Source organism: Penicillium argentinense (genome assembly GCF_028826775.1).
Source record: "Penicillium argentinense strain IBT 30761 chromosome Unknown utg000009l_segment0_segment0, whole genome shotgun sequence".
Classification (NCBI taxonomy): Eukaryota; Fungi; Ascomycota; class Eurotiomycetes; order Eurotiales; family Aspergillaceae; genus Penicillium; species Penicillium argentinense.
The window spans coordinates 1,565,502-1,593,495 of NW_026622668.1; the positions used below are offsets into that span (position 1 = coordinate 1,565,502).

The following is a 27,994-nucleotide window of genomic DNA, read 5'->3' on the forward strand; positions in this document are numbered from 1 at the left end:
TATACACGGTCAACGTAATTTGGCTGATGTTGAAGATGCTATAATGAATTGAGCGAGCTCCAAGACAGTCGTCCCCTTGGTTTCGTGAAGTACGAAGGTATTTTCTCTCAAGCAACTACTATATTTCCTAACCCCAATGACGGTGCGAGTGCTATATATTGTATGGTATAAATCCTACAATGTAGCGTCACATAAAGTCCAATCGAATATTTCGTAAAATCATTCATACAAACACCACTCACAGATATCTTTGAGGGATATATGCATAGAGTTCAAATTCAAACACCTTACGCGATCGCAACTGGCAATGATCGCAGTGCTTACTCGTAGTAAGTTCACCGCGTGGAGCTCCGGCAGTTGGGCGGATGCAGAGCGCCGACCCAAAGGGCCTCGGCTCTTCTGCGCCCGTCGGCAAGTCAACTCCATTGATATTCCGGGGAAGCGGACGTGCTTGAACGACGAATCCCCCCTCGCAAGATCCTCAAGGAACATTTTTTTTTTTTTTACCATGGCATCTTCTCCCTTTCGCATCGTCGAGCATGTGGTGCCTGGCCAGCATATCCGCGAGTATCCTGCTGCCACGGCCAACAGCCAGGAAGAGCTCTTGAACCTGGTTGTGAAACAATACATCCCTCTCGACAACCCCAACCCACAGCCAGGCGATGTGACCATTTTGGCCGCACATGCAAATGGTTTTCCCAAGGTATGACAACATGTCGAGCGTGTGTCGCAGCTCCGACTTGAGGCTATTCGGACAGAATTAAGGTCGCTTTTATGCTTGAGACTGACACTGGCTAGGAACTATATGAACCGCTTTGGGAGGAAATCCACGAGCGAACCAAAGAAGACGGCTTTCGGATTCGCAGCATATGGATGGCCGATGTGGCGTGGCAAGGCGAAAGCAGCGTGCTAAATGAAAATATCTTGGGCAATGACCGTATGTGACCCGTGATCGGAGTCCCCCGAGTGCTTCAAAATGCTCACACAGGATCAATAGCAAGCTGGTTTGACCACCCTCGAGACCTTCTCCACCTAGTCAACGTCAAGCGGGCTGAAATGCCCCGACCTATTGTCGGCATCGGTCACAGTTTCGGCGGCGCGCATCTGTCAGTAACAGGCCCTACTGTAACCTCACTCAAACCTATTTCCAGGGGCTTACAACGGTACTCTGTAGCACACAACTCAGCTTGATGCATCCCCGGTTGTTCCATTCTTTGGTACTACTTGACCCGGTAGTTCAGCGTCAAACCACCCAGCTCGATGGATTCAGCCTTGAGCAGAGAAAACGAGTGATTGCGAAGACGACTCAACTTTCTACTCACCGGCGCGATATCTGGCCATCGCGACAGGCTGCAGAAGAAGGATTCCAGCGGAGTCCCTTCTATCAGGCCTGGGACCCGCGAGTACTGAAGCGCTGGGTCCAGTATGGCCTACGAGACCTGCCCACACCCCTGCATCCCCTCAACGATAAGACTATAACCGATCCAAAGAACACCCCGGTGACACTACGCACTCCGCTTCACCAAGAGGTCTTTACCTTCTCGCGACCAAACTATAACCATATCCCTGGCAGCGGTAAGCCTGTGAACCGGGTAACGCACCCAGATCTTGACGCAGACCACCCGGACTCGCATCCTTTCTACCGGCCCGAGCCGGCGCGCATCTTCTCCCAATTGCCGCATCTCCGCCCGAGCGTATTGTATATCTTCGCCGGAAAATCCGACATGTGCTTGCCCTGGATGATGGCAGACAAACTCGCCAACACGGGCGTTGGTCTCGGAGGTAGCGGTGGCGTTGCTGCTGGCCGGGTGCGGGATGTCTTACTTAAAGACAAGGGCCATTTGCTTGCACAAGAGGCCGTCAACGAGTGTGCAGATGCGGCAGTCTCCTGGTTGGTCCCAGAGCTGCGTCGTTGGCGGGACGAGGAGGAGAGCTTCCGTTCCCAGTGGGAAAAGAAGACTCAGCTGGAGAAGACGACTGTCGATGTGGACTGGCTGAAACATGTCCCTGCGCCTGCACGTAGGTCCAAGAAGGCCGATTCTACCCAGTCTGGCTCGAAGCTCTGAGCGATTGAGGCTTGTTGTATAAAGAATAGGGATTGATAACTCTTTGTCCTTCTCTCAGAATAAAGCGGTTTTGGACTTTGTGACACATTTAGGAGGATTTTTGATCGAGGTGACATTCGACAGATGTAAATACAACCCCAATGCTACTACACAATGGAGCTTCGTCACACCTTTTGTATTTCTCTCCATTTCAATTTGTTTCCTAAGAATGCGGGGCACAGAAGAATCGAGGAAGCTGGCCAAACGCAGACCAAGACACTGCAACCAAAAACCAAGAACCCTGATCCTGTCTATTGCAACAACCTTGCGCCATATAGTCCTTTGCGCAACTGGCAAGGTATATCTATCGTCAGTGAATTTTCCGCCACCAGGAACGGAGAGTGTCCAACAATTTGATGTAGAAAAATCAAGGGTACCCCAATCGGGTTTGATAGTAACGAGAGAACCCCAGATTGATATGGGTAAGAATATAGGACGTTCACGTTCCACGCTATTTCACAGTTTCTTTTTGTTGAGCAACAAGTAAAAGACGACATGATAAATGAACCGTGCTTTGGGCATTTAGGATGACTTTTTGGCTCGGGCCGCACCGTTTTGCGCTGTGGGAGTGATACGAATCACCTCGGGAATGTGCCAGAATCGGGCCCAGTGCAGATGGTAGTCGTCTTGCTTCTTGTTCAGGCAGTGTCGCAGCCAGATTCCCCAGATGATATACAGGTATGCACCGATCCCGGTCATGACGTGCCTAGAATAGAGAGTCAGAGGATGAGTGGGAAATTTTTTAGAAAAGATGCGGGTTTGCACATACCACCAACCATGCCCCTCCAAGAAAATACCCCACGGCAAACCCACCGAATGGCGCCACCGGCGAATCTGGGGGCAGAATTGGTTGTCGAGGTTCCAAATGAGAAATCCGCCGAGGAACATACTAAGTCCGTACACTACCATGAACCACATAGTTTTGAGGATTTTCTTATCGCGCACATTCTCGTAGTGCTGGCGTTCTTTCGAGGGAACCGGCAGGCCCTTCTTCTGGCGGTCGAGGCGATCCTCCTCGCGCGAGTGGCGCCATCTCGGGCGCAAGGTTACCTCCATGGTATGCATGCTGCGCAAGACGACAACTGTCGTGAGAAGTGCATAGGCGTTTTGGTGGAACACTGGATCCTGGAGGTAGTGGTAGTATAGAGTGATGAAGACGGCCATCCCAGCGAGGGCAATGGCAAGGACCAGGCGTACACCCGTAGGACGGCGGTATGAGAACAAGGCATAAGCCATTAGGCAGGTGGTATAGATCATGGAAAGCTCATCCACGAGCTGCATGGGATCTGCGCGCGAAATCAACGGTTAGCAATATGCACACAGGCTCCAATAAGCAAAATTCCTCCCTCGGATGATGATATCTGGAGCTGATAAGACCCGGACGCCATCCCGCTGCTCGTGCACTGGTCGGAGAGAGTTCGCAGGAAGCTGAACCGACTTACATTTGAGGGTGGAATGGAAGAGAAAGCTTCCTGTGCCGACAACCAAGTAGCCGCAAAGGGCGACAGAGAAGATCTGATCATGTTGATTGCGCCGACAACTGATCAGGCCCCTGATACCCAGCCACATAAATAGGAGGTTCGTTACGGCGTTGACGACTTCAGCAGAGTAAACGGTGACATAGTAGTCCTGGCGCAGCGGTTAGTGGCGTGTCCGGAGGCTCCGGGCGAGCTCAGTTGGGTAGACTTACCTCCTCGCACCAGTTCAGAGTTGAGGTAACAGGGCTCCAGAACCCGGCCTTCGCAGGCGGGTATGGGATATGAGGTAGAGGCCACCGCATTTTTGGGATGAAGGTGGTGAAGAAGAGAGAAAGTGCCGTCTGGCCATGACGTCGGATGCATACCCGCAATTGGGCCCTGCTGATTGGCGCCTCCGCGGCTTGCCGGTTGCGGTTTGGCTTGGTATGAGACAGTAGTATTATTCGTATTATTCTGTGTCCGGTGAGAATGTTGGTATCGATGGGTATTTGAAGATCGACAGTCAATAAAAATTAGTCCGACATAATACAATCTGGGTGGAAGTACACCGTTAATTGGAATTTCGCTAGTTGTTCTTGGTGGCAGTTGCCATTGCTTATCGATACCGAGGTCGAGTCGACCCGATGACTTCACCAAACTCCATCGACTCTTCCCGTCAACATCGGCCAACGCTCATCTTTAATCCCGGACCTCCGTCTCAGCCGCATCCCTCTTCCTCCCTGGAATGCAGGGTTTGTGATCCCATCGATTGTGCTTGTTCCGGTCGGGGCCGTTCCCGCGCCATTTTTCGGATCCTCTTCTTGCATCCACATGAAAATCTTCATTCAGCGCCCGAGCGACTCCGATGACACTCGATCAGGAATCGAATCTCCTACTATTGATACCTCAATCTATATACGCCCACCAGCCGACGGCCGTCGGGTGAGTTTGTGGCAGCCTGTTCAAGAGCAATGTCGAACAACAGCGCTTTAGTGCCGCAGGTGAAGACCGGCACCTCAAAATGTACGCCTACTGCAAAGCCCGCGCATATCCTTGATGCATAGGAACAACCCCCCAACCTAACACTGCTCCCCCAACCATAGCATCAAAAACTGTCTTTCATTTCGCCGCTGGTCTCTGCTCAGGCCTCACCTCTTCGATCCTCCTCCAACCTGCCGACCTCCTAAAAACCCGAGTTCAACAGTCCGGCCACGGTGCCACCCTCCTTCCTACCCTAAAATCAATCCTTTCCTCTCCACATCCCGTCCGTGGACTATGGCGCGGTACACTTCCGTCGGCCCTCCGTACAGGTTTCGGGTCAGCCCTATATTTCACCAGCCTTAATGCCCTTCGCCAGACAGTCGCTCAAGCCAACACCCCTGCTGTTCTTGCCAGCTCGACGACTCCCAAATCCTCCTCCGCCCTTCCTAAACTCTCCAACACCGCAAACCTAGCAACCGGCGCCATTGCACGGGTCGCTGCCGGCTTTGTCATGATGCCCGTTACTGTCCTCAAGGTCCGCTACGAATCCGATTACTACGCCTACCGCAGCCTCGTGGGTGCCGGTCGCGATATCGTACGAACTGAAGGAATGCGCGGTCTTTTTGCAGGTTTCGGCGCCACGGCTGCTCGGGATGCCCCCTATGCTGGGCTCTATGTGCTCTTCTACGAACAGCTGAAACGACGATTCGCGGCTATGCGTACCAAAGACTCCAGCAAAAGCGACGGGTCCCCAGTTACAGGCGCATCGTCCTCATCCATCAATTTTGTTTCGGGCGCATCAGCTGCTGGCCTCGCGACCGCCATCACCAACCCTTTTGATGCTGTCAAGACCCGTCTGCAGCTGATGCCTGCCAAGTACGGCAACATGCTCCGAGCAACGCGTCTAATGATCCACGAGGACGGCATGCGCAGTCTCTTCGGTGGCCTTGGCCTCCGCATGGCGCGGAAAGCATTGAGCTCGGCTCTGGCGTGGACCGTCTACGAAGAGCTCATTCTTCGCGCGGAGAAGCGGTGGGCTGCGAACCATGAGATGAGCCTATAATCACCCGGCTCTTCCTCAACCAACTCTACTTCATGTATAAATAGCTTAGAATCTCATTTCCAGTTTTTGGTCTGGCAACAGATCACATATCTATACTCTTTTGGAGCTTCATCGACCACTTTCACTCTAGGACCCCATTTACAATGGACTTCGCTTTATGGTTGCGGACCTGGTGTCCAAACATTGCCGAAATATGCAACGCATGGAGACTATGAGATATAAATGCTGGAAGGAAAAACGTCTGAATACATAGAGCGGAGCGGCGTATGATGCGATTAACATGGCGCACAAGAAATAAAAATAGAAAATAAAAAAAAACGACGAAGAAGCAAGGGAAATCAAAAACAAACGGTCGTCAACTCGTGTCTCGTTACTGTACCACCAACAGCGACAGCCAGCTTCAAGATTCTCAACTCAAAAACAAAAAAAGTTTGAACAAGCAGTTTGCCCGAGTCTCATAGAAAGGGCGACGCAAAGAGTAGCAAAACGCGGATATAACTGGGTCAAATAAGAAAAGAGCATGCTCCACTTGTCCAAACAGAGGTGAAGGAATCAGAGGCAGGTCAAGTCAAGCCAAGAGCGATGTTTATAAGAAGAGGCGCAGCCGCCGGCTGGGGCTCTTCTTGCGGACCAGGTACATTTTGTCTTTGTTGCGGTCGTTGACCTTGAGTTCGGTCGTCGAGCTGGAGGTCTGGGCGATCATTTTGCCCTCGCGTATACGGCGGGTGTGGGAAAAGAGCTCTTCCTGGAAGTCTTCGGAGACCCACCGCTTGATGATGATATAGTTGGTGTCGCGCTGACGAATATTAGTAAACCGTGGGTCACCAAATGTCAGAACATTGTTGCTTACCTCGTCCCAATCCCATGGAAGATTGTATGCCAGCAAGGTTTCGGGGAGCAGGTGCTTGCGGTGGACCTAGAGGGAGGTCAGCGTTAGTCAGTTGTTATAAGTGAGAAGCTAACGCAAGGTGCATGCCATACCTTGATCCATGTGGTCCTGGATGACTCCTCGAGCTGCTTCTGGTCGTGCTCTTTGTGTTCTTTTTTCTTTTCCTTTTCTTCCTTCTTCTCCTTGTTCAGCATCTTCTCGATCTCCTCCTCGGTATAGCCGAATTCGTGACGCAAGCGATCACGGAACTCTTTGTCCTTCTTCTCTTGCTCCTCCTTGGCCCTTTGTTTCGCCTTCTCTTGTTCCATCTTCCACTCCTCAATGGCAGCCTTCTTCATCAGGAGCTCCTGTTGCCTCTTCTCATTCGCCTCACGCGCGGCGCGTTCCTGCTCCTCGATAAACTCCTGCTTGAGCTTGTCACGCTTGGCCTTCTCCTTCTGAGCGTCGGCCAACTCCTTTAACTTCTGCAGTTCAATCTTCTTCATCAACTCTTTCTGATCGGCCGCCTCCTTCTCAGATTCCTCGAACTTCTTCAGGCGCCACGCGGCCTCAGCCTTCTCGTGCTCCTCTTCTTCATGTATTTTTCTCTCGAACTTCTCCAGGCGCCGCTGCGCATCGGCCTTCTCGCGCTCCTCTTCTTCATGTGTTTTTTTCTCGAACTTCTCCAGGCGTCGCTGCGCATCGGCCTTGCGTATCTCCTCCTCAATAATTCGCTGGCGCACTTCTTCGCTCCGGGCCTTGCGCTCCTGTTTCTCCAATTTTTCCATCCAGCGCATACGCTCACTGATCTTGGCCTCGTACCAATCCTCGTCGGCATGCAGCAGGCTTGACTCATGAGCGTTCCGCGGATTCTCCGCCCGCTCACGATGTTTTTGCAGCTCGCGCTCCAAGCGCTCGATCTCCTGCTGGTGCTTGAAGATCTCTAAGTCTTGGCGCGTATTGTCGTGCTCCAGGAGCCGCTGGCTGAAGGCGAGTTCATAGTCACGGTGGTAAGGGGACGCTTCGCGCGAGACACCAGTAGCTGCCCGGCCGCGAGAGCGACTGATTTCTTCCTCGTCGAGGTCAGGGACTTCGACCATCTTGGATTGTTTCATGCGGGGCTTGCTGCTACTGGCGTTGTTGCTGCGCTGTTCCAGATCGTTATGGATCATCACGTTGACCGGGCGGTCGCGTTCACGGTCCCGGCGACGACCTGTCGACGACGACCGGAACACTCCTCGCTGTGGCGGAGGCGAAAGCAGAGTCTCCGATACACGGGGGCGGGAGATAGAACGTCGGCGGAAGTGAGCACGGCCGCCTCGATGACCTTGGATCGAGACATCGGTCTCCGAAAAGTCCGAGTCATCGGAATCGTAAATCATCTGCGTGTGCGGCATTTTGGGCGATCTGCGCAGGATGCGAAGGTGGGCGAGCGCAGGCGGTGGTGGTGGTTGTTATCAGCCCTGGATGAGGGGGTGTAGGGTAAGCACCGACCCGGTGAGGCACTCGTGCGTATAGAATGGTCGGGAGAGGGGCTGGCGGGGAGGGGGACAAAAAGAGACGAAAAGTCGAGCAGTAAGGAAAAAAAAAAAAAAAAAAATTTTGGACGAAAAGGAGGCAACCGACTTGGGCACGAAAGCGGCCCTGGGATACGAGTGGTTATCGGAGATCGACGGTCAGGCGGGCGGGGGGTCTGGAAGGAAGATGGGAGAAGAGCAGGTTGGAGGGCGTGCGGGTATTTATTCGCGGGGCCTGGACCAGGGCACAGCACAAGGCTCAGCCTATTACCCTAAGGTACAGGCGTAGGGTACATATTGTACCCTAAGAGACGGAATTGGCGTTCAGCCTCATCGTCTGTCAGATCGCGCTGCTAGAATCTTCGTGCATTGTTCTCCTGCCATGCGGGGCTGTCCCTTGCCTACGCCCCATTTCTATACATACACGATATACTCCTGAAATATTACGGCATACCCCACGAAATAGCATCTCACGCGTATACTTCTCACGCCCTTCTGCCATGTCCACGCCTCTCGTGAGACCAGTCTTTGTGCGCTTGCTTCCAAGGTTTCGGGCATAGCATCATCGTCTCCAGCCACCTCCAGGGCTCTGCAGGGCCGCCGGCTCCACTTTTGGGCCAACGTCGTACAGTAGGGCGTTGCTTGCCATCGCTCGAATCGCCCAGGTATAAGAACCCACCATCGTCTCAAAATAGCCGGTCGCAAATGCCCGGCGTCAATCCGGCGCTTCCAGCCCTAAGCCAGCGCCTCCCGAAACCACTAAATCCCTGTCGCATACACCTACCTCTACGGGAGTTTTGAGAGTCTCGAGCGCAGGGCGAACAATGCAGACGCTGGCAGCATTTGCTGGGGTACCCAGCGGTTCTTCTTGAACAGTACATCGGAATGGAATCGGGAGGGCATTCTTGGGCCGCAAGGCGAGGTATAAAGTCGGGCTGGAAGGCGAACCAAGGGCCGGTCGGGTGTTCCCGCGGGGTGACCCAAGGGCCACGCGTGACATTTCCATGTGTTCCGCCTCAGCTGCAGAATCTCATGCCGTCCCGAATTCCTGAACATTTCAGTCCTTCAATCAAATTCCGATCGCACATCCAACCACGTCCGCCCCAACAGCTGACCAGCGCTGCCCCCACGGTTGGCCGTCCGGACTGGCTTCCCGCCTCCAATCCATGAGATACGGCAACGAACGCACAAGCTGCGAGACGCCGCGTAGGGGGAGGACCCGCGTCGAACGATCGCCCACGTTCAGCGCCAGCTGCAACAGATCGCGCCGGTCTTGGTCCCAGCGCAGAATCCCATTCGGCATAAGAAGGCGCCCATCGGTACAGGGCGCTTCGCGCGCGGCTTCGTCGAGCACCGCCGTCCCAAAGTCGATTGCTTCGCTGGCATAGACCATGTGGAATTCACGTCCGCTGTTTGCGAGGACGACCAGTTCTGGGCGGTAGATGGGATTGCCGGAGCCGCAGCCTCCATCTATTTGGGTACGTGGGAATCCAACCCAGAGAGAGATATCCGGATCGGACTCGTGTACTTGGATGAAGTTGGTGCTGCCGCGCATCCTTACGAGGACTTCTGATTGCTTTTCTGATAGGTCCTGCTTGTATGTCCAGTCGCAGCGGCCATGGCGTAGGTGGCAGCGGAGAATGCAAAGAGGTTGCATGCTATAGACGAAGTTGAGGTGGTGACTAGGCTGCCTGGGCACTGAAGGTTCGGAGTGGAAGAATGGTGCCCAGTTCCTCTCCTCTCGCTTCACGACTTCGCCGCGAATTGTCAAAGCCTTGGTGATATTCGTGAATGGACGGTGCGTCCACATTGCCCGTTTCCCATCCACCTCTTCGGATAGCATGTTGAAAACGATAACTGGTTCGGCGCCGGGTACGTCAGCTTCGAGAATGACTCGTGGATCTTCAGGCCCGACAAAAGTGCCATTTTCATCCCGAACAAGGGGAATGTCAAACGTGCGGGGGAAAATAATAGGGTCTTCGTCCCAGTCCAGGGTATAGTTGTCTAGGTGGTTCCACAACGCATCAAAGATACGGCCGCGCAGAAAGCTGATCGGCGACTCGGCCAAGCTTCCCGATGAGTATATGGCTCGAGTGACGACAAAGTAGACCTGATACTCAGGAAGCCAGACCCCCGAACCAGGTAGTTCCGCCCAATTCTCTTCAATCAGGTCTTCGAACGAGAGACTCTGATTCTGTAAAGCACGGTCGATCTGTGCGTCATCATGCGAGCGTTCCATCGCCTGCGTCAGATCACCCTGCAGAGAGAAGCTCGGTAACACGCCCAGCCTAGCCGAGTGTCGACGACCGTCGCAATCCGCCGTAGACTTTGGGAGCCCATTATTATGGAACCCCAGAAGAACAAATCTTTCGAAATCCGATTTCACCGGTGCAAGCGTCCTCAAAGCAGAAAAATACCGCTCAACAGACTCCGGCGTGGCGACAGGGATCTTGCCCGTTAGCCAAGTTGCCCGAAGACGTCATTTTTAATATCGGGACCGCGCTCGGCTTACCTGGACTAGCGTCAGGTGCAGATAGGTCTTCAGCAACCAGAACGCAACGATGACGCCAATGGCGCTCGCCAGGACATGGCGTAGGGGTCGGGGATTGAGCCACATCCTTCAATTAGTGCGTTTGCTGGAGTAGGGCTGGGATAAAGGAGTTGGTATTAGGCCATATTGCGACCTGGATTGGTTGACAGAAGGAAACGGAGATCCGGGGGGCCCACTTGTTAATTTAAACGATGTCTGTCGGTAGGCTTGGTACGTATCTCATGCCTGAAGTGATCTAGACAGAGCCAGGGTTCAACAAGTTGGTTCTTGCTGACCGGTTCGAGTAGTCCCCTAGTCCCCACCTTTGACGATGGCAGGCCAGTCCGTTTACTATTGGTGTTCTCGGCTGCATTCCTCGAATAATGCCATTCGCAAAAGCGCCGGAATGTGCCCTGTCGAAGCTGCCTTCTGCGTGCGGGCATTCCACGCGGTGCGGGAAAGCTTCTGATCGCCCCACCCGGCCGGTTTAAGCATACATTCGGGCTTGAGATAATAAGCCTTAGCAGCATCACCGCACAAATCTTGTACCTTTATAAACCAAGGAAGAATGATTTAGACTACATGCTCTGGGGAATGATATCCTCATAAAGAAGTTCTTTTGTTCATTGTGTACAAAACCAAGTAAGAAAACTCCTGGGTATCCAAGTCGCCGAGACAAAGTGCCATGCCGAACCGAGGAAACAGATGGATAGCAATCAGAAAGGGAGATATGATGTCTCCATTTATTGCTTCTCATCTCAGCTGGATTTGTCTCCTCGATTTCATTTTTCCTTTGGAAATGCATCCTCGCCAGGTTTTGTCAAAGCCCAAACTCCATGCTGCTATTCTTTCCGTGGCGACAAAGAGCCCGAGGTGTAGAAAGATCCCAAGTATAGGTTACACCCAGCAACTTGTACCCAGGTCCTTCCGATAGGTGAGTATGGTGCATCCCGCATCATCTAAATCCTCAAATCCAGTACGGTATATCATCATTTCGATCGCTTCACGCCTTGCCTCCGGACTTCAGAATCTGCTCCAGATTCTCCTTGCTCTTTTGGGCTGTGGTCTCATGATATTGAAGCTTTTTCTCCAGGTTGGTGATTTCTGTGGATGCTTCGGAGCTCTCACGGGTGAGGCGCTTGTTGACAGAATCGATGGGAACATTGACGAACCTGACAAAAGCATTGTGAGCGGTGATCAAGGAGAAGTAGGATTATTGAATGCAGATAATTGCTTTGAAGTATAATAAAGCATGGAAACAAGGATTTCAATAGAGAAGAAACTCACATTTTCCCCACACCTTCATACACTCTTGTCTCGGAAGGCAACTCCGACAACTCCTTAGATGTGAGCTGCAGCATGCGAACATCGCGCTGTCTGGCAGTCATCTGAGCCTTGGTGATACCAATCTGCTGCTGCGAAGCAAGGGCGCGTGTTTCGATCTCTTGCAGGAGCTGCGGGCGCGTTAGTATGGTGCCTTGGCCTTCTCCTGGGTAGACCATCACGAGCTCAATGGACAGTGCGTCACCCGAACCTCATGTTCCGTACCTTCTGCAGGGCTTCATTAGGGATCGACATCTTGTTTTCTGGGAAGGAGGTCGTTTGTTATAGCTTTTGATTCGGAAGAGGGGGGAGGTGCGGGGCGGAGGCCAAGTCGGAGGGAAGGTCGGGTCTGACGGGACAGAATTTCCTGAGGCTCGTGTGATTTTTTGAGACAACGGAAACTGAAACAGACGGCGTAGTTGCAGCGACGCAATGTCTGGAGAAATGCAGTGTTGATGATGGAGTTCCAGTCTGGCTGCTTTGGCCGGCCCGTGGGAGGTGGGCCGATGAAGGGCGGTGAGGTTGTTTGGACTGGACTTAGGGCAAGGTGCAGAATGCGGCTGCTGTACCACGTGCATCATGGATTCAGTGATGCATGTTCCAAGCTGCGTTGGCTACTTAATTTTCACTCATCACCAGTAAAAATAAGCCATAGTCCTTTATTTCGATGTTTTTTGGATTAACTGTGGAAAATGCGAGAAATAGTTGGTTTTTGCCAAACATCGCGTCTCCAGACAACTGCGCATTATGTTATTGCTTTTGTGCTCATACGTGAGTGCTGTACTCAGAAGACTACATGATCAGCTTAGAAGAATCCAATCCATTATACTATAAGAAAGTCTATAGAGTTGCACTCATTTTCTTTTAATTTTCTTCTCCGTCAAGTTCAGTGGTAGCTCCAGGCATGCTTGTAAGCTACAAATCAAAGAACAAAAAGAAACAAAGCCAAACTTTGAACTCAAGATTGTGCATTAAAAGACAAAAGCCAACACCAGCTCTTTAACATACTAGAAATCTAAACTAGTAAGCCAAAAAGCCTCGCCCGAAGTCCGATTGCCTGTCCAGCTAAGATATCTAAGCCCATACCCAAAACTCAAAGCAGATACCAAGTGACTCGAGATCTTATCAAAGCTCCCAGAAAGAAAATACATCAATGGAGAAGTAGAGTGGCAAAGGAACATGATGACGGTGGAGACAAATTGGGTTAAAACAAAAGGAAATAGAAGTGAAATCTTGTGACAAAAATTATGGAACAACAAAAAATATCTCCCGTCCCTGGTTCAGCGCCCGTGAGCGCCCAAAATCCGTTCTCTTTTCTTTTCTTTTCTTTTTTTTTTTTTGAGCTTTGCTCCACATAACTCAACAGCGTGACCAAGAAATGGAGCTGGTCAACATGATTAGATGTCCATTTTGATAGACAGTGGTCCTTTCATCATGATTCGTCTTCAATCATGGGCGTCGTTGATGGCTTGCGTGGTCTAGATAGACGAAGTTGGGGGATCCATAAAATCCCAAGAGTTTTCGCGCTGCATGAAATGGGGATCCATGGCAGGGTAAACAGCGGGGCTCGAGTGGCTGGAGGCCATTGAGGTGGGAAGATAGTGGCCCGAGTCACCGTTCGGCCACACTGGTGGGTAGCCACCCACTTGCGAAAGGTGGTTGGGATCGGCTGACATTGTAGGGCCTTGGTGATATTGCAGCAGCTGCGGATCCATGTGCTCGTTGTCGAAGTGGGTGGTGACATGGTGGAGAGACTGAGGCTCTAGGAGATCATCGTGACTGCCCCCAGGAAGGCCGGTCAATCCACTGGACGAGTCATAATCGTATTTTGCATCGAAGTCGTACTTCATGCCCGGTGCAGGGCTACCATGTTGGAAATGAAGATCCTCAACATGGTTTGTCATAGTGGAAAGCATACCAGGTTGGATAGTCGAAAGGCTGCCGTTGGAGGTAAAACTTGTGTTCCATGAGCCGGGGAAGCTGGAGGCCAAAACGGAATCACCGTCAAAGGGTGTCGAGGCTCTGCTAGAGACCTCATAGCTTTGGGTGCGTCTGTGGACTGGCTGTGGTGCGATTGCAAAATCGGACTCCGCATCCCACTCGGGGGGACTGCCTGTCTCTCCAAGCCCCGAGACGGAACGTGGAGGAGTAAGCTCTGATCGGCGTGCGCCGAGATTGTCCTTCTTCGGCTGGAACTTGTAGCCAGGGAAGGCAATGGCGTGGTTCGTGCGCTCAACCCGTGCCCACTCGCTGAACTGATCTTTGATATGCTTGGGTTCCTTGTGCCAGCTATTTCCCATGGCCCTGGATACTTCCTGGTGGTTCTCCATGCCAAGATAAGCTTTGCAACGAGCGGAATAAGCCGATCGATACAAAATGAACGCGTTCATTGGGCGGGCAATTGGCTTCTTCTCTCCAGCTTTCCTCTGGGTGGCCTCCTCGAGGCGGACTGCTGTCGGTCGGTGTACATAGGCCTCCATGTCGCGGACTGGCACGAGGAAGTCTCTTGTGATCTCTGACAAAGGCCCGGGAAGATTGATCTTCACCTTCGTACCGCTAACGCTGGTTCGGTGAGAGCGAGAGCGCCTCTGCGTGCTAGTACGACCGGCTCGGGGTTTGCCCTTGGGCGTAGCCTTCTGGCTTGGAGATGTGTTGTAAGAAGAGGGCGAAGCGGAATGAACCCTTCCCGGGATGTCAATCGGCATCATCGAGGGGGTAGTAGATTGATGGGCCGGCAAAATTGGTTGCTGCGTTTCCGTATCTCTCAGCATGGCGTTGGGCGTTCGGGTTGCGCAACGGGAACTTACCGGGTGTGAAGTAGGTAGGGAACTGTAGTAGGTAGGTGGAGTGCCATACATCTGATACTTGTCAGGGGAATCTCCTTCAATGGCTGACAGGTAAACTGTCTGTGGCTCAGAACTCACCATTTGTTGTGGGGGAGTACCGGGAGTGAAGTCTCCCATCATCCGAGGGTGCTCCATGCCGCTGTTGGTAAAAGTGTAGCCGGGAGGAGGCACTGCTGGATATGAAATGCGACCGTCGAGCGGTAGCTCCGGACTGAACTCGCCTTCTGACGAATTGGGAGGTGATGGAGGTAGACCACCAGCAAGTTTGATGATTGTCATAATCGGTGGGGTGTGGAACAGAGAAGAGAAAGCCTGAGAGCTTGAGAGCGCGGAAGTAGCTAGAGATATCCGAGAACGTGGCACCAGACCGATTCGCAAGATAACTCTACGGCAGTAGAGAAGGGTGGCTGTCAGAGGAGAATGTCCAGAAGAAGAAAAGAAGGAGAAGAAGAGAGAAGAAGGACGCCTGCGTGGATGTTGTCCGACACTGCGGAAGGAGATCTTGCATTTGCAGACTGAAAGCCGCACACGTTCTCAGACAGGCCGGGAAGGTGAAGGAGCAAGTAAGACAAGCATGAACCGGTCAGGCCGTGACAACAATGAGAACGGGAGGATACCCGAGGACTGGGGAGACTGGGGACAGAAAGGTAGAACTAAGCAGGAGGTATAGATTGAAGAGTTCCACCGGGCGGGGCCGATGAATAAATAAGTGAAATCAAGGTTGTGTCTGCCCACGGGGGGGGGGAGTGGAAGCGAAGTGGAGAATGGGGAGAGAGCGGGCAGAGAAGAGAGGAGAGGAGGGGGTGTTTATGGAGGGTGCGGCAGCAGGCGTGGATGGTTGCAAACACCCGTCCAGGGTAGAGCACGAGAGAGGCTGAAACTTGACTCAAGAAGAAGAGAGCTTGGATACAATACGATGGCGCCGTTCTATTTCGCCAATGCAGCCTCTAGTGTGATTTGGGGTTATTTTATTATTTTATCGGTTTTTATTTTAACTATTTTGTTGGATTTAAATTCTATATTTTTTGCCTCTTTATTTCCCAGTTTCGCGCTTGGCCGAATCTGGCCAACGAACGGGGGCTTGTGTCGTCGCCAGTGGCTCTTCTTTGACCGGCATGAACCATTCACTCGCCCCTACCGTTGGTTGGATTTATTTCTTTTTTTTTTCCCTTTTTTAATTTCAGCTTTTCTCCCTCCTTCTTTGGGGCTTCGCTGTGCTTTCTTTTTCTGACATGCATCCCATTCTCTCCCCAATAAACACGGCGCAGCACCCTATACCTCCCACGCTTTGTGCTAATTATGGACAGGAAAAGAGAGCATTGCCTCAACTGTGGAGGTTCTCTGGTACTCGACAACAATTCTGCTTTGGTAAAATAAGGACCAAAAAAAAAACGGAAGAAAGGGTTTTAGCAAGGCGATTGCTGAAGGGGAAAAGGCCGATATCGCGTTGCTCTGGACCCATCAATCCTCCGGACGCAAAAGAATGCCCAGCATCGACAACCATGGACCTGTGAATCTCCAGGAAACTTTCCAATGCCCGTCACGCAGAATCCGGGGACGTCATAGGATAGATATAAACCCAAGGGAAACACCTGCGGTCCGGAAAGAAGTGCGAATTTCCCGAAGCTTGCCTGCATTTCGGGCTAAGCACGACTAGTAGCTTGTTGCCTCTCAACTTCGGGGAGACCAGAGAGGAGAGCAACGAGCACGGTAATTCCGTAAAGGGAAGGTGGGAACCTGTCACTAGCAAAAAGCAATCATGGTGAACATCAAGCGCTGGGTGATGCAAGAATAGCCTGTTACAGTAAAAACCGCGAATTTGCCGCTCGTTTCCTATCTGCCATTTTGATTCGATTTTTCTTTTGGCACGTTCCATTTTCACTATAATTTTTGGCTTGCCATGCGTAAATTAACTAGTCCACAGTTCTCCATTCCTTCCGTCCCCGCCAGGTCGATGGGGCAGTGTTGGGCATGTAAAGCTTCCACTGGCTAGCGGTCATCGCTCCTAAGCTAAAGCCTGCAAGTCATCGTAAACGGGTGTCAAAATTCCTGTGTAAGCTGGTACCGTAACGGTCTACAGAACTAGTCCCTGGAGTGGGCTGTTGATCGCAGGGTGGGCCATTGAGAGATCGGATTGATCGCTGATAGGGCGGCCGGCTCAGCATGATCGACACCTTCATAGACCCTGTCGAGATCTCCACGGTCCGAGCAGCATATGTGCCAGATCTCCATAGTCCGGCATGGCATCTGACGGGCTTATTCCTCTCTCGCACTTAAACCATAGTTGTACGAGGGTGCGGCTTGTGACGGGGAAGTAACTGGGCAAGTCAAAATGCGCGAATAGCGCGAGAGGAAGCCGCCGGATCGGCCGCGAGTGTGATAAAACCCCGGAGGATTTGGGGACGACGATAGGTTTCCGCTTGAGAGGTGGGGTGTTCGTGAACCGTCTATTTCGGCTATAGTTTGGGTGTGGAGAAGCGATCCCTCCTGATCGACGATTGAAAGGGTCGGCTCAGGCCGGGTTAGGATCGTCCCCAGCCAGCGCCACCTGCGCAGTGATTGGATGCTCGATGGGGCGATTGATGAGTCTGGCGGGCCTGGATTGGGCGTAGCTTGCTTTTGCACTTGACCGGACCGGGCACTAGTGGGCGATCCATTTTCCTATCCGGGGAGGAGCCCAGATGCACGTTGACGAACGATGTTGGGGAGGTGTGAAGGTTGAGATCGTTCGAGAGGTGCAGTCTTCCGTCACGTGTGTGTGTGATACCAATAACGACGGGACGGCGGGAAGGTGACAACTTGGACATCCTGCGAACCATTGAAACGGCCACTCCATGACTCGAGCTACTTTGAACACCCGCGATACCTACAATTACACGATTACCTCCGCGATATCTGGGATCGGTTACTATGCAGGTGACAGGGGTATCAGGAGCATATCTCCACAAGCACGCGTCGACGCCATTCGCCGGACTTGGTATAGCAGATGAGCCCCAGCCTTCTAGGGCTAGACATGGACTGGAGGGAGCTTGCCAGCAGACCTCGTGGTCTTTGTCTTTGTCTCCCTCGCAATATTCTCGGGGACTAAACTGAGGAGCCGGAAAGGATTGCGGTGAACCTGCAGGAGTGGACGAACTTGAGTTCGAGAAAGCCGTGGCGGTCCTCGGTGGCGTGGGAACATGCGCCCCGCCACGTTTTTTCTCCCGTGTTGCTCGGCCGCAGCAGATTCTTTGTTTGCTCGAATCACTTTCGAATCTGACAGGGCAATGATCAACGCCAATGCCATGTGGCCTGGCAAGGTTTGAAGGCGCAGCGTGGCCCCTGCAGTGAGAGGGCCAGAGCGGACTGGAGGGCAGATTTCCGGTGCATTGAGCTGAGAATCCTGCTCGCTGAGCTTAACTTCGCCCCTCTTCAGGTGGTTCCTGTCAGCACTCTACAACGCGGGACCTGCAGTCAACTGACAGCACCTAATTCCCGCAGGGAGACGTCACTATGGCCATGACTATCCCGAGCCCACAACTCCACCGACCGCCACAGTCTGCCTCTTCGACTCTCTCGTCTCCTTGAATGCGATCTAACGTGATTCCAAATAATCATGTGGCCGATGATAGACGACGTGAGAGGGGCTCAGTCGAGGGCTCAGGCCCTTCGACCCGTGTTTTGACATTATAACCCTGCAGGTTCCCCTCTCCACCCTTAGAACCTCGATTAACAGCAAGGATCCTCCGGCAAGCAGATCCCGTCTGCAAGGCCTCTAACTCCGAGCCTCCCTGCAGTCTCCATTCTCAGAAGACGTTGGTACCTGAGAAGGAATGGGACCAGAATGGGAATTCCTGATCCGGGTTTCCAAAAAAGAAAAAAAAAAGGAAATTAAATGAAATGAAAAACCATCGCTCTAGCCCCAAAATTATATCCCAGTCCATATAGTCGTCTGACCGGAGCTAAATCAGGAGGAGAGACTGCAGTCAGAACAAAAGTGTTTCATCACTGCCTCAATCTCCCATGCCAATTCCGGCGATGTAGCTGAAGTTATCTCGGTTTCAAGATTTTCCATGCCAGCCTCATCTGTGCTTCATGTTCAAATTATGAAGTTGGTATTCTTTGCAGAGTATGTTTATTTGGAAGTTGCGCCCCAGAATGGGCTGATTGACGTGAAGGGAAGGTAGGAGCCGCCTCGATTGCAGGTCCCTCAGCCCTCTGCCATGCGGCAAAGACCCGCCGTATCGTCCAGCGCTTTGAGTTGACAAATTCCACGTGGGAAGAGGCCCTTGCTCTCTACGCCCAGCGGTCGAAAAATTTCTAAATATCTAAAAATCACAAAATTTACTAGTGCTAAGCATGAGTAGTGCTCACCCATCGACTCCCAGGGAACCTATGCAGGGCACGACATCTGTCACGAATTTGGAGGGTGGGTCTTACCGTCCCAACAACGCCAGGAACCCACTGACAGGCTGGCGATACTACTCACTGCTCGTGCGCAGCTCGATGAATGAAAGCCCTGGCACTTCACTGCCGACAAACCGTCAAATACACTCGGGAATTACTCTCGAGCCCAAATGCTCACGGATGGTCCCCGAATTCCTATAACCCAGCCTGTCATGTTGCATGGGGGCTCCAGGAACTTGGCGGCTGGGACACGACGTGATAGGATCATGAATATTCATTCGCCATCGCAGCGGGCAATCTCCATCTCCACCCCTGTCAAGCAAGGGTATCAATGAGAAGGTGAAAGACGTGAGGGGAGCAACGTGGGCGCCATCGCGATCAAGCTCTGTACCCTGTCAGGTTGACCGCTTTTCTTTTTCCTGAAGCATTCTTTCAAATGGAAATCAGACGGGTGAAGTAGTCTGCTGAGATGAAGGCAGGAAGGAGCAGAAAAGATCATCCACGGCATTAAGCAAAGGTCTATCCCTGCCGAAGATCTGACTTCCCCGCCAGTTCGTTGTTTCCTGAGCTTCCCAACCTTAGAGAAGGGACTTCTCTGTACATTCAGCAATAAATTACCCTGAACGGTACGGTATCATGCTCCCGGTATGCTTCGCTCTACCTATCCACCACGAAGAGTGCTCACAGAGAAGGCAATGTGCTAGACAGACGTGAAGCTGCGCATGGCTGCGACCTGCAACATGCAACCAACAACTTGCACTCTCGTCCATCTCGGTCCATCCGCCTTCTCATCTTGGACGGGACTAATTCTGCGCTCCGTACTGGTGGTCTGAACTTTCGAAACCAACACTCAAACCAATCTCACAATTGGCCACCCCGCCGGCGTCTCTCGCCAGTGTGTACAGTCAAGTCGCACAAGATCCACTAGCGCGTGCCTTCATGCCTCGCCACCTGATTGCCTGGGTTTCAGTGAATCGTTCCACAACTGCTTCAAGTGGCCTGGTGGACCGTTAATTGCCTCCTAACCCTTCATCTTGGCGACACTGGCGGGCCTCTCTTGCCGATTTTCCCTGCCAACGAGTGGCCAATTACTTGCTTAACGGCTGTCGATCCTCATGTCGTGAGCTTGGATCGTTACCGTGCGGGCCCGGGGCGCTTCCGTCCACTTTCCAGCACAGCAAGCCCTATGACGCGGAATATGAATCATTTCCTTGCCTGCACCGTGCTCTGTCTATCTGTGCATGGAACTGACGCAAGACTTCATAGTTTTGACCGCCACGAGTTTCCTCGTCATGGGGTTTTCGTCATCGATCCAGGGTCACGCAGATGTAACCGCCGCAATCGACATAGCCCTGGCGCCGGGCGATCATACTCGATTTTTGTGTCTATATATCGGAATAGAAAGACAGCAATAATACCACAAGGTATTAACGGCGCTTAGCTCTAGCTTAGCTTCAGACTGGTGAGATACCTATATCCACACACCGATTAAGAGAGAGCTGGCGGCAGTGGCCAGAACATGATGGGGCCTTCCCTACGCAAGAGTACGCGTGACAATGGGGTCGTTCGCCCAACAGCGCAATTGAGCCTGATAGTTACGCTCTCCAGAGTAACCAGGATACCTACCACCCTACATACGTACACCGTTCCACGTGGTGGCCGCATTCCCCCAAACAATCAATTCTGACAGGATGCATGCTGCTGTGCATTTGCCAAGCTCAATCATGTCCTCGAATAAGCAATTCTCGTTAGCTCAGTCACCACATAATGGAAGGGGGTGGGATTGACCGAGGATTGTCCGCCGAGCGGTTCTCGTTCTCCAACGTTGAGTTAGCGAGTGGTAGTTTAGATCACCCTCACGACAACATGACTCGTGTAGAGGCGTGAAGAGGCACGAAACTTTCCCCTCCGCGCGTGGCCTAGACACATCGTGTCCCACACGGCTGCCTGAGCAGTGACACTAAAAAAGGGGAAGATAAAAAGGCAGCGTCTCCACCGCGGATTGGTCGCGGACTGTTTGGGTTAGACAGGGTGTGACTGTTTTCGTCATAGTTGACGGCACAGTCAAATCGTGGTGTCTCCTAGTGCGCCTGTGAGTGGTGAGAACTCTCGCTTAGTTGTAGAGGCGCTCTGGTCATCTGAGCACGGCCTCGCCGAAAGCCCTAATGATGAACTCCGACCAGAGCGCTTGGAAGGGTTCGATTTTAGGTTGTCTGGTCCGAACCATCGTTTTTCTCCTCCGCCAACCTCATCCCGGTGTCTGACTGGTGGCTTGCCCGCCCTTCCATCGTGTCCAAGCGCATTTCCCCGGCTGGATGATCGACGGAGCTCATCGTGGTGACCGTGCCTACTCAACAGGGTAAACGGTGGCAGACTGAGTTTCTGGTGCCTTTTCGGAAAGGCAGGTAAGGCTTCGTCACGAAAGGTCCCTTTCAACGGCCCCATCGCATTTGACCCGTTGCTCTTCATCTCGCCCGAGCTCATCCGAAAAGCACAGGAGGTAGCCTCCCGCCCACTTGGGCGACAGACGATGGCCCACCCTATACCTTGGGCCAATGAAGAAGTCACCTTTCCCGCGCGCTGTCTCCCAACCGGCTCGTGATAGTCTCGATGTTCCTCCGCGAACTTCACTTTATGAACTGGTGGCGACATGTATCATCATCGGGGACAAGTTCTCGGGGACGAAGTTATAGAGACCACCCGGATGCCATCTCCAGCGACTCCTCCGGAATAAACGAAGTGCTCCAGACAAGCATTTTGGGGTAAACCGGTTGTCTTCCCTGCTTTGAGTTCACGACGATCAGGGGTGATCATGACGATCAAAAATGCTGAGAGGCGATCAGGGCGCTTGGGGACAGATGTGCAGCGTCATAGCGAAGTATATGGAACAGTGTCAAGCAAGAGACCAGATGAGATATCAAATGCGACTGAGTCCCTGGAAGTAGTAAGTTCTTCCATTGTACCAAATTCTGTAATTCGGACCAAGTCGAGCGGTCACCATCTCGCATAGTTGGTGTCCTCTAATCGTCTCGGTCGAGCATCGTACATCGTATCCGTAAATCGCTTTTTAACGAAGGATAAGAGTAAATGCAATTGTCCTGCTAACCCACTCTGCTCTAGCCCACCAGGTCGTAAATACAGAGGAATAATGAGCCGGCTCAATCTCCCTTTGGAGCCGTCCGCATTGGTTGGACCGTGACAAATACCTTCGCGCTATTTTCTCACACTTGCCATCCAGTATGGGGGCCAGGGCTTAGTTGTGGGTGGGGGGGGAGGCTTTACTTGCGGTGTTCCACCGTATCTGTCCTGACGCCGATAAAACGCCTGATACGATCGGAGGGTCGGAGGAGGGAGCTCGAGAGGCAACGTGCACAGCTTGTGGTCAACGGATCCGGTCCCTCCATAGAGTCAGGTAGGGCGTGTCGCACGCCCATGGCACTCGATACCCCGCAAGTGGACGGGTTCGTGCCGGACGGGTCCACCTGGCAAAATGAGTTGCATGAGTGGAGTCAAGAGGGAGAAAAGGGAGGGGCAAGCGCTTCTTCCCTCGTCGTCATCCTGCCTTTCGCCGCTTCCTGATTGCCCATAAACGGTCTTCCCCATCAAACTCTATGTCGACACGAAAGAAGGCGTGGCATTCGTGAAATGATGAAAAAAAAGGCGACGCCTCCTTAGAGGACTCCTTTGCGGAGGATCGGAGGGAGTCTCCGGCAGCCATCCGACGGAAAATAGGAGGAAGTGGCTGAAGGCCACCATCGATCGGGCGATCCCTGGACAGGGCAGGGCCTCACGTCGATCCGCAACTAGTGTCTCGTGGAGAGGAGGTGCACGTCTGAATGCCTTATTTGGATCCGCACTGTGCAGCGGCTACTCCCTACCGATTGGCGCGACTGGTAGATTCGCGGACAATGTGGGAGCCTTTTGATCAGCCTGACAGCGTAACGGCGAATCCCTTGTGGTCTCTTTTGGCCTTGCGTAGTCGACTCTAGTCGGCCCCTTCCGCTCGTACACTACTGCCGGAGTGTACTAGTCCCACCCTTCCCAAGGACTCGAGGACTCTCGCTTTGGGTGTAGGTGCCAGAGCTTCGTATGCTCCGTGGAGATGCCAGCGCTTCCGTATACTCAGGCACGAGGCCCAGACCACATCTTCGACGGCTCGACGCTCAAGTGGATGTGATAGCTGCCGTCGAACGTGCCAGGGGCCCAATCGGAGGCGTTGCGGATCGAGATGTGATCCACCATCCCGATGCGTTCCACGTCCCCACTCCTCTCAGGGGAACAGCCGGAAGGGTTGCCCCAGGGCATCTTGGGGCAGGTACTTGGGGGAACCGGGTAACCCTCAGGGAGGAACGGGAGGGTTGGGCAGGGCGGTCGTGATGCGTCACAAACTTTGAGACGAAAAGCCCGGCAGAACCTTTGGCGGCCGAATTTACCGGCGTGAATGATGACGAAGACCAACGTGAGCGATAGTACGAGTAGACGACTACTACTACTACTACTACTACTACTACTACTACTACTAGTATCTGAGGTAGTGTTGGTGAATGTTGGTGGTGGCGACGGGATTTGATGTCTCGGGGCTTCGTATAGAGATGTGTGTGGCGGCGCCGTGTTTTTGTCTTGACTGAGACGCTGAGATCCCTCCTTCCTCAACCCACGATCTCCTAAGACCGGGGAGAAAGCAGAAATCAGGAACATCGTTCCCCCACCTACACTGATGGCGGACGAGATGGAATTAATTGATCGCGCCGCAATGGTCTTGTCGTGACCTGACTGGCTGTGCAATTGCATGCAAGATGACCTGTCACTTTGTTGTGGCAGCCAACGGACGCTGCGATCTGCACGTCGGCTAAGAGATCTAGTATTCTCCTGGCCAGCATTTAATCAGATCAGCACAGCACAGAGACCACAACACTTGAAACCACTCTAAACGTTCTCAGGTACGCGGCCCCTGCCCCATCATTTTCCGCTCATTTTGGGGGTTACTTTCTCCGCACACGGAGAGCACTGGGACCACCAGCAGGTCCAGGGCCGCACAGCTCGGGCCAAGTTGTAGACCCCGCGCTTATATTTAGTGCCGTCGCTTGCATGTCTAGTCCATCTCGGTCGATCGCCATTTTCCTCCTGGGACGACGAGCCTGGAAGAAGGGACACTGGACGCGGTGTCAGTCCACACCAGCCGCAAACTAGTCTGCCAAGGCGAGCTAATATTTAGATCGAGACATCGCCATCTTCAGCGGTGAAGGAGCGATCTACTCCGTCCTATATACCATGTCTCGGGGCGTGATGTGATCGCGTATCCTTAAATGCGCAGCAACGTGCCCCGGAGCGTGATGGGACTGCGAAATACAATCGTTCGGTAGATCGTCGATGCGCGAATTTATCTGTTTGCAATTGTTTCGACAGTCTCATCCGGTCGATCTCGCAGACAAGAAAGTTACATCCGTGACGCTAGCGCAGTTCGTTGCGTCTAGCGCGGATGGGAAGGGAAAGATATACGTATTTGTGATAGTTCGCCGGGGGTTTAAGGTATAGATAATATCCGGTATTGATGAATATTGATGACTACCATGTCGGTGCAGTATAGAGCTTAGTTCTACTGAAAACTAAACAACTCCTCTTGATTGGCTTGTGATCCTCTTGGTATAGCACTGTCAATTAGTATCTCCAGTGTCTCCAGCATGGCCGTTTCAGTGTTACGATTGCTACTTGAAATGCACAACAGGAGTTTAGAACGAGCCGCGCGTGACATTTCTATTGAAATATATGGCCAGCCCTCGGCTGCGCAAAAATCCTGGAACATGGACGGCCTCCAATGTATAACGCCGAGATTGCCAACCATCCTGATACATCGTACAAACAAAAGCAAAAGGCGGGGGAAAGGGGGGGAAGCAGAGAAAAAAAGAGAGAAACAACAAGTCATAATAATCTATAAGCGTCAGCGAAACCAAAAGCAAAAAATCCCATGCCAGATCATAGAAGATTAAAGAATCAATCGATCAAAAAAATAAGAACGAACATGAGAGGAAAAAGAAACAAAGTGGTTCTGAAACGTGAATGAATTGAGAATGAATGCAAAATGAATAGGAATACGAATTAGATATTGGAAATGAAACAAAAATGAAGATGAATTGAAATTGAAATCGAACTGAAATTGAATTGAAAATCAATTTATTAAGAAAAATAAGAAAAAAAAGAAGAACGTCTCTACTCTTGCCTAGCATTTCTGGGTGGGGACGACGGAGGGTGTCGACCTTGGCCACTGAATGGCTGGTGCTGAGGAGATGGGACGGGGTCGGGCAAGGGGAGGACGCCGCCGGTCCCAGGGGAGGAATTCGGGTGATCGAGGGGGAGGACAATGGCTGGGTCTGGCCGTTGTATGTGTGATGTTGAGGAGATGGGACGGGGTCAGGCAGGGGAGAGGCCGCCACCGGTCCCAGAGGAGGGATCTGGTGGATCGAGGATGGCGAGGACATCGGGTATGCCTGGCCATTGTATGGATATGTGTGACCCTGGAACAGCGTCGACGTCCCCTCCTTTCGTCGACGCTCTTCCTGTTCCGGGGTCATGCACTTCACTGGAGGGGGAATAGGCGCATCCGGCGATCTTCTACCCATAAGATTCGGGCTTGGGTCGAGTTTGTGGAAGGGCGGAAGCACAGGAGTGCTCGCCAGGCCGCCGGATGTCGAGGGACGGGGAGAGTCGTGTTTCGTCGGGCTTAGGCCCGGTGTCCCATTGTGGGTGGACGGAGATTCAAGGCCATTTCGAGGCCGTTTGGTGGGAGATGGAGGACTCACGTCCTCTTCAGCCTTCCGCTTATGATCAGACGGAGGAGCAGATGGGGGTGGAGGAATTGATGAGGGCGGAGGCACAGAGGCAGGCAGGGGAACAAAGGCAGGGGAGGGGATAGAGGAGGACGGAGGCACAGAGGACGGAGGCACAGAGGACGGAGGCACAGAGGACGGAGATGCGGATGTGCTGACTCGAAATTTGAGAGGTGGAATCTTGGGCTTGTTCGCCTCCTCTTCCTTTCGCTTGCAATCCTGGCAGACAAAATGGAAGTCATCCTTCTCGGCATCATCCCTAATGATGCCAAGACAGGCGCTATGTTGCCAGACATTGCAACGCTCACAGGCAACGCTGTGGCTTCCGTCATCGATGTTTTCTCCATACACTCCACAGCCAGAGCAGTCGAAGACCCAGGACTCCTCTTGGAGGTCATCCATGTTCTTCTGCATCTTTTCTCGCTCGGCCTTGAGGTTTCGTGCAGAGATACGACCCTCGCCTCGCTCAAGCCTCGCTTCTTCTTCTTTGATTCGCTCCATCTCCTCCTGATGCAAGATCCGCTTCTGTTCGCGGTCTTTGATGCGCTGTTCACGCGTCATCATGCGAGACTGTCTGTCTTGTTCGAGCTGTTGCTTTCGAGCTTGCTCTCGACGAGCCTCGGCCAAAGCAGCCTCGTGCTTTCGGGAGGCCTCGGCGGCATCGCGTTCGGATCGCTCTTTTTCTTCCTTTGCTGCAAGTCGGCTGGACCGCTTGGCACCAGCGAGCATTTGCATATTGAGCAATTCCTTTTCGCGCTTTTGTCGCTTGCGCTGTTGTGCCTCTTCTGCTTTCTCCAAAATGGGCAGGACATGTTCCTCGAGGCGGCTGCGGAGAGTCTTTTCATCGGCGTCCTTGCTTTTGCGGATACTGTCGACGAAATCCTGATATTCAGGGAGAGTGACTGCGACACACTCCCACTTGAAATCGAAATGAGAACCATTGGCTCCGTTGGCATCTTCGTTCTCTTCACCGGATCCATTTTCCACAGCAGCAGCTGAAGCGCGCTTCGATGTACGGGATACTCGGGAAGACCGACTCTTTGGCTTCTTCTTGGTCCGTTGGGGGGCGGGGATAGGAGGATCGGTGCGGCGGTAGAGGCGGTTGTCGTCTAGGACGAAGTAGGATCGACCTTCACGATCCCAGCCGAATTCTTCGATGCGCTATAATGGGGCCATCAACGGACAATTCATTAGGCAAGACATTGACGGGGAATCACGTACCCATTGGATCTGGTCGCCCTCTTTCTTTTCGGGCATTTTGTCACGGATGCGGTCCGGGTTCCAGAACGTCCAGACAGAAAGTTGGTGAAGGACACGTAGCTTGAGAAAAACATCGAAATCCAGGAAGTGTAGGGGTACTTCGTCGTAACCGAAAGGATTGGGCTCGTTAGGGGCCTTTGCATTGTACTGACGGCGGGTGTACTCGTCGAAGTTGTCGAACCTTCATCGATCAATTAGCATTTTCCTTGGACGTTCAGCAGGGACACCAAGTCACGTACGTGAGGCCGCGGTGCGATGAGATCCACTTCAAGAGGCATAATCCAATATCCAACAACTTGTATGAATGCTCGGGCTTCAGGCACTCGTCTTCGAGATCCTATGGTTCAGCAGAATTCGAGTCAGCTTTCAATTCACGTTGCGCAGTCTTTCAAGGGGCCAAGTCATCGTTTGCATCGATGCGACGCAATGCGCACCATTGGTATAGTCCCACAGGATAGCAATCGAACATACCTCAATACCGAACTCCTCGTCGATCTTCATGACTTTTCCGAAGATAGCAATGTACTGCATAAGGCAAGCGAATTGCCAGAAGTTTCGAATGCGGGAGAGCAGTCCCATGTCGTCTACGGGCTGCTGCTTGGGGGCGGCAACCGCCTCAGAGTGGCTGCGCTTTCGCGATCCCATCGTGGTGGGATGAGGCCCTTAAGGCCGGGGCGGAAATGGTGAAGGTACTGCGGATAAGAGGGTGCTGGTAAGGAGCAATTTCTGTTGATTGCGAGTCGAACTTCCTGTGACGAAGGAGGTGCTGCGATTTCGCAACGAACTCGAGGAGTGCGAAAGGTGGGTAGGGTGAGTGGACTCCCTTCTCTTTTT

General features: G+C 52.6%; 9 protein-coding genes across 9 annotated transcripts; 2 read left to right on the forward strand and 7 right to left on the reverse strand.

Annotated features, from left to right (window-relative positions):
- Nucleotides 1–508: 508 nt before the first annotated feature.
- Nucleotides 509–2,066, forward strand: N7532_008196 (putative toxin biosynthesis protein; the record flags this gene model as incomplete). The annotated part of the gene is made up of 4 exons (XM_056620688.1): nucleotides 509–703; nucleotides 799–937; nucleotides 998–1,110; nucleotides 1,152–2,066. The coding sequence occupies 4 exons, from the start codon at nucleotides 509–511 to the stop codon at nucleotides 2,064–2,066; spliced, it is 1,362 nt and encodes a 453-aa protein (XP_056471494.1).
- A 561-nt stretch (nucleotides 2,067–2,627) lies between these two features.
- N7532_008197 (ceramidase) lies at nucleotides 2,628–3,885 on the reverse strand (the record flags this gene model as incomplete). The annotated part of the gene is made up of 4 exons (XM_056620689.1): nucleotides 2,628–2,811; nucleotides 2,875–3,391; nucleotides 3,548–3,734; nucleotides 3,796–3,885. 4 exons carry the CDS (start codon nucleotides 3,883–3,885, stop codon nucleotides 2,628–2,630), a joined length of 978 nt encoding a protein of 325 aa, XP_056471495.1.
- Nucleotides 3,886–4,533: 648 nt separating this feature from the next.
- N7532_008198 (putative mitochondrial carrier protein) lies at nucleotides 4,534–5,606 on the forward strand (the record flags this gene model as incomplete). The annotated part of the gene is made up of 2 exons (XM_056620690.1): nucleotides 4,534–4,585; nucleotides 4,666–5,606. The coding sequence occupies 2 exons, from the start codon at nucleotides 4,534–4,536 to the stop codon at nucleotides 5,604–5,606; spliced, it is 993 nt and encodes a 330-aa protein (XP_056471496.1).
- A 586-nt stretch (nucleotides 5,607–6,192) lies between these two features.
- N7532_008199 (uncharacterized protein) lies at nucleotides 6,193–7,871 on the reverse strand (the record flags this gene model as incomplete). The annotated part of the gene is made up of 3 exons (XM_056620691.1): nucleotides 6,193–6,402; nucleotides 6,457–6,522; nucleotides 6,588–7,871. The coding sequence occupies 3 exons, from the start codon at nucleotides 7,869–7,871 to the stop codon at nucleotides 6,193–6,195; spliced, it is 1,560 nt and encodes a 519-aa protein (XP_056471497.1).
- A 1,189-nt stretch (nucleotides 7,872–9,060) lies between these two features.
- N7532_008200 (uncharacterized protein) lies at nucleotides 9,061–10,230 on the reverse strand (the record flags this gene model as incomplete). Its single annotated transcript, XM_056620692.1, has 1 exon — nucleotides 9,061–10,230. The coding sequence occupies one exon, from the start codon at nucleotides 10,228–10,230 to the stop codon at nucleotides 9,061–9,063; it is 1,170 nt and encodes a 389-aa protein (XP_056471498.1).
- Nucleotides 10,231–11,524: 1,294 nt separating this feature from the next.
- N7532_008201 (putative prefoldin subunit 1) lies at nucleotides 11,525–12,099 on the reverse strand (the record flags this gene model as incomplete). Its single annotated transcript, XM_056620693.1, has 3 exons — nucleotides 11,525–11,693; nucleotides 11,809–11,975; nucleotides 12,070–12,099. The coding sequence occupies 3 exons, from the start codon at nucleotides 12,097–12,099 to the stop codon at nucleotides 11,525–11,527; spliced, it is 366 nt and encodes a 121-aa protein (XP_056471499.1).
- Nucleotides 12,100–13,322: 1,223 nt separating this feature from the next.
- On the reverse strand, nucleotides 13,323–14,969 carry N7532_008202 (HMG-box domain-containing protein; the record flags this gene model as incomplete). The annotated part of the gene is made up of 1 exon (XM_056620694.1): nucleotides 13,323–14,969. The coding sequence occupies one exon, from the start codon at nucleotides 14,967–14,969 to the stop codon at nucleotides 13,323–13,325; it is 1,647 nt and encodes a 548-aa protein (XP_056471500.1).
- An 8,229-nt stretch (nucleotides 14,970–23,198) lies between these two features.
- Nucleotides 23,199–23,381, reverse strand: N7532_008203 (uncharacterized protein; the record flags this gene model as incomplete). The annotated part of the gene is made up of 1 exon (XM_056620695.1): nucleotides 23,199–23,381. The coding sequence occupies one exon, from the start codon at nucleotides 23,379–23,381 to the stop codon at nucleotides 23,199–23,201; it is 183 nt and encodes a 60-aa protein (XP_056471501.1).
- A 1,912-nt stretch (nucleotides 23,382–25,293) lies between these two features.
- N7532_008204 (putative PHD finger domain protein) lies at nucleotides 25,294–27,805 on the reverse strand (the record flags this gene model as incomplete). The annotated part of the gene is made up of 5 exons (XM_056620696.1): nucleotides 25,294–25,330; nucleotides 25,389–27,061; nucleotides 27,122–27,341; nucleotides 27,400–27,497; nucleotides 27,632–27,805. The coding sequence occupies 5 exons, from the start codon at nucleotides 27,803–27,805 to the stop codon at nucleotides 25,294–25,296; spliced, it is 2,202 nt and encodes a 733-aa protein (XP_056471502.1).
- Nucleotides 27,806–27,994: the final 189 nt, after the last annotated feature.